Source organism: Phalaenopsis equestris, unplaced genomic scaffold (assembly GCF_001263595.1).
Source record: "Phalaenopsis equestris unplaced genomic scaffold, ASM126359v1 Scaffold000126, whole genome shotgun sequence".
Lineage (NCBI taxonomy): Eukaryota > Viridiplantae > Streptophyta > Magnoliopsida > Asparagales > Orchidaceae > Phalaenopsis > Phalaenopsis equestris.
This window is the reverse complement of record NW_018164568.1, coordinates 1-3,955: the sequence shown is the minus strand read 5'-3', so window position 1 is coordinate 3,955 and position 3,955 is coordinate 1. Positions and strand designations below refer to the sequence as shown.

The window sequence follows — 3,955 nt, the reverse complement described above, 5'->3', positions numbered from 1 at the left end:
ATATATATATATATATATATTCAAAATTGTGTGATTTGGCTGCCCAAGCAAATTAATTTTCAATATAAATTAATTTAAGAGTGAAGCTTAAAATATATTTGAAGTGAAATAAAAATAAATTTTTAAGATCATGAAGAACACTTACACATGTCATTTATCCAATAATTTAAATATTTTTTTTGAACTTCAAATTATGCATCATTTTGATAATCCTATTTATGTTTAGAGAAATTTACATACACATCACATAATTCTTATATATTTACAAATCTCACACCAAAAAATTATAAATTGGCGTCATAAATCTACACTTGAAAGTTGAGTTAGATGTGTAAATACATAAAATAACTGTCGTATGAATGTAAATGCCCCCTAAATTAAAATTCATATGTTATTCATAAGAAATACTAAATATCTCCTTCTAAAGACGAATATTTGCGTACATAAAATGTACGCAGCGATGCGTACGTAATGGGATATTTAGGAGGTACATGGGGGTTGTATCCGGTTTATACCCCCTGTAACCTCCATGTAACTCCCTTGTAACCTCTGTGTAACTTATTTGTACCCATGAAATTACAGAAGCGCAAAACTCATTTGTAGGTTACAGATAATTTACAAAGAGGTTACAGGGGTTACAGTGAGGTATAACCCCGATATAACCCCCATATACCCCCTGATTAACCCCTGGACGTACGCAACACTGTGTACGTCTTATATACGCAAATATTTTCCTCTTCTAAAGCCCCAAATTACAATTGAAGACATGTAAATATATAATATAATATATAGCTATATATATGTTTCATTATCTAGAAGCAATGGTTGGTTTTGAGTGCTTTCCTAAAACTCTTCTTCCTCCTAAGTTAATTGATAATTGGAGATCTGTGGGCGCCATGTGAAATATGAGTGCCAAAGAGCGCGAGAAAGGGATGGAGAGAGAGAGACTGAGAAGGAAAGAAAGAGAGGAGTTTGCAAAGATAAGCTTTGTTTTTCCCCTCCCAATGGCCAAAGCAAGCCCACGCGTTCCTGTGCTATCTTTGGCTGGAGGTAGGGGTCCTCTTCTTCTTCTTCTTCCTAGAGAGGTAAAGGAGGCGTTTTGACAACTCATTCATCTCCTTTGCTCACTCTGCGAGAAGATAGAAGAAGGAGATGGCCATGGCGATGGCTTCTGGGGTTTGCGCTTCGTTAAAGGCGGCGGAGAAGGGTTTCTCAGGCAGCAGAAATTGTGCTTCGTTTGGGCGTTTTCGCTCTGTTGTTAGGGTTCTGAGTACTAAAGGAAGGTATTTGATCTTTTTTTAGTGATTATGTGATTTCTTTTTGTGTTATGGATTACTTGCGCTTTAGGTGTTTGTGGATTTGACTAGCTGACAATGCATCATATTTCTGAAATTTGATGTTGTTGGAATTTGTATGAGAGTTTTTCCCCTAAATTTTTTATAAAGATATTTGAATTTTTTTCCCCAAATGTTTTGATTCAGGACTTATTTTCTGGGATTGTTAGGCGGTGTTTGACTGCAACTTAGATTTACCTTTAGCAGGATTTGATCAAATCCAATAAATCAGGATTTATCTTGGAGTTCGCCTCTCAATCAGATTTAATAAATCAGTCTCTCAATCTGATTTACATCAGGAAAGAGATGGAACGTGAGGAAAAACAAACAGAACATGAGAAATTTTGATTTAATGGAGTGTTGGATTTAGTGTTCAGTTTTTCGGTGTTTGGTTGGATTCAAGCTAGAAATCCATCGCTAAATCCTATTAATAGTATGCTACCAAACAACGCCTTCATGAAAAGGAATGAATAACAAGTTGAAAATTTCAAACAAGTGGTTACAGATTCTTAGATACTCACAAATCATTTGGATTTCATTTCACTTTCTTTAGTTCTCCGTAATCCAATATGTGTTTGCTTATTAGTGTTAAGAATCAATCTGTTTGCTTGAATATATATAAATGAGATGGAGTGGAGGTGTGCAGATTTTGAAAGGTTCATTTCAATCAAATTTTGATGAGGATATTCCAAGCAAAATTTTCTTTTTGTGGTCAATTATATACAGACCACCCGAAACTGGCTATTTACAAAACAACCTCCCTCTATCATCCATTTTTCAAATTCTCACTCAAATATTAAAAACATGGCAAAGCCCAAAACTATTTTTTTCATTTTTATCAAATTCTCAATAGCTTGATTGTGGCACGCGTAGATACACCATTTCAATAGTTTAAAAAAAAAATTGTAAATATCAATGTTTCGGGTGGTCTCTTTCTTTTTCTTGGTCTAATAGATGGCACACTTGCATTTACATGTGTAGCGCACAATTCTTATGTATTTGCGTATCTCACACCTAAATGTTCATATTTACACATAGCACTAGAATCTTTAATATCATGTCAAAAATAGCACTATTATCTCTTTTTAACAGTGAAATGCAGCTTTTATCCATAGGGTTAAAACTTAAAACACCGAAGTGCTAATTATGTAAATTTGACAGTTATGTAAATACATAAGAATTGTGTGCTACTATGTAAATGTCCCTCATATTGTCTTCTATAAACTGAAAGAATGTGATTTTATCCAGTTTGTATGCATTTCTTATAGCTCTTTGTGATAATTTGATACTGAATCAGCTCTTGTTGATTTGTAGATTATCTTTTGTAGCTGTCAACATTCCAAAAGCTGTATCTCCAACTGCTGTAGAGGTAAACTGGCACCATTGCTTAAGCTCAGTTGTGGAATTAGAGAAAGGTTGTGGTGGCTTTGGCCCTATTAGATTTGCAAAAATACCTTTTTAGCAGGGTCAGGCAAACTTCTTACATTAAATACCATTTTTCTAAATGTTTTAATTAATTTTTGGGGGCATTTACATACATATCACCCCAATTCCTATGTATTTACATATCTATCACCTAAAATTTTTGTTTTTACATTTCTTCTGCCTCAATTTTTCATATTAGATAAAAAAATACCGCTATTTTAATTTTTAGAAAGTGAAATATACTTTCTCATGCATAATTATGGCGGCATATATGTAAAAAATAGAAGTTTTGGTGTTAGATATGTAAATACAAAGGAATTGAATGGTATGTATGTAAATTACTACATCTTACTTCTATTTTTTTATTTAGTATTGACCATGAGGATTCATTAAGAATTACTTATTTATTGGTAATTGCTTATTTATTTTATAAGAGGAGGCAATTACCCACCCCGGAGTTTTCCTTATTCCTCCCTTCCTATTCAACTAAGGATAATATAAAATTTGAGAAAAATGTCAAAATGGTCTCCCAACTCTTCGCAATTTGTTGTTCTAGTCTCAGAGTTTATAAAAATATCAATTTAGTCCCCAGACTCTTCTATTATGGGTTGAAATAGTCCCCAAACACTTCTAATCCTCCATTAAAACAGTCCAGGAACTAATTCAACAGTTTTATAAGCTAAAATGATCATATGCAAATAGTTATAGGACTATTTTGGCATTTTTATGAAATTTTGTCTAACATTCTCTTGTATATTTTAGAAATTTGACCCCAACAATTTGCACCATTACTTAGATTTGAGAAAGCACATGAGGTTATGTGTAATATGGAGAATTACCTTGAGCTCTCCTGCAATTATGTATATTGTAGAAGCTTCTACTCCACACACAGCCTGAGTTTAGTTCTACTACTGTTTAAACCCTCTAATTTGTTGGAATTACAGTTTTTTTCTGTTTATCTTTAACAGGAAGGAAGTTGGAGAGGAACTGATTCGGTTCCTACTCCAAAAGTTATAATAGATCTGGACTCAGACCCGGATTCAACCATTGTTGAGATTACTTTCGGTGATCGCCTCGGTGCTCTTATTGATACTGTATAACTTCTTTTGTTTCTAAAAACATATTTGCTTAGGGTGTTCTTTACATGTTTTTATTTTTTGTGGTATTTACATGCATACCACACAATTCTTATGCAT

At 33.3% G+C, this 3,955-nt stretch overlaps 1 protein-coding gene across 1 annotated transcript; it reads left to right on the top strand.

The window, feature by feature from the left end:
* Nucleotides 1-825: 825 nt before the first annotated feature.
* On the top strand, nucleotides 826-3,853 carry LOC110021274 (ACT domain-containing protein DS12, chloroplastic-like; the record flags this gene model as incomplete). Its single annotated transcript, XM_020719706.1, is given in 3 exon segments — nucleotides 826-1,283; nucleotides 2,649-2,703; nucleotides 3,728-3,853. Coding segments are annotated over 3 exon segments (312 nt in total), but the record flags the coding sequence as incomplete, so codon positions are not given.
* Between the last annotated feature and the right edge of the window lie 102 nt (nucleotides 3,854-3,955).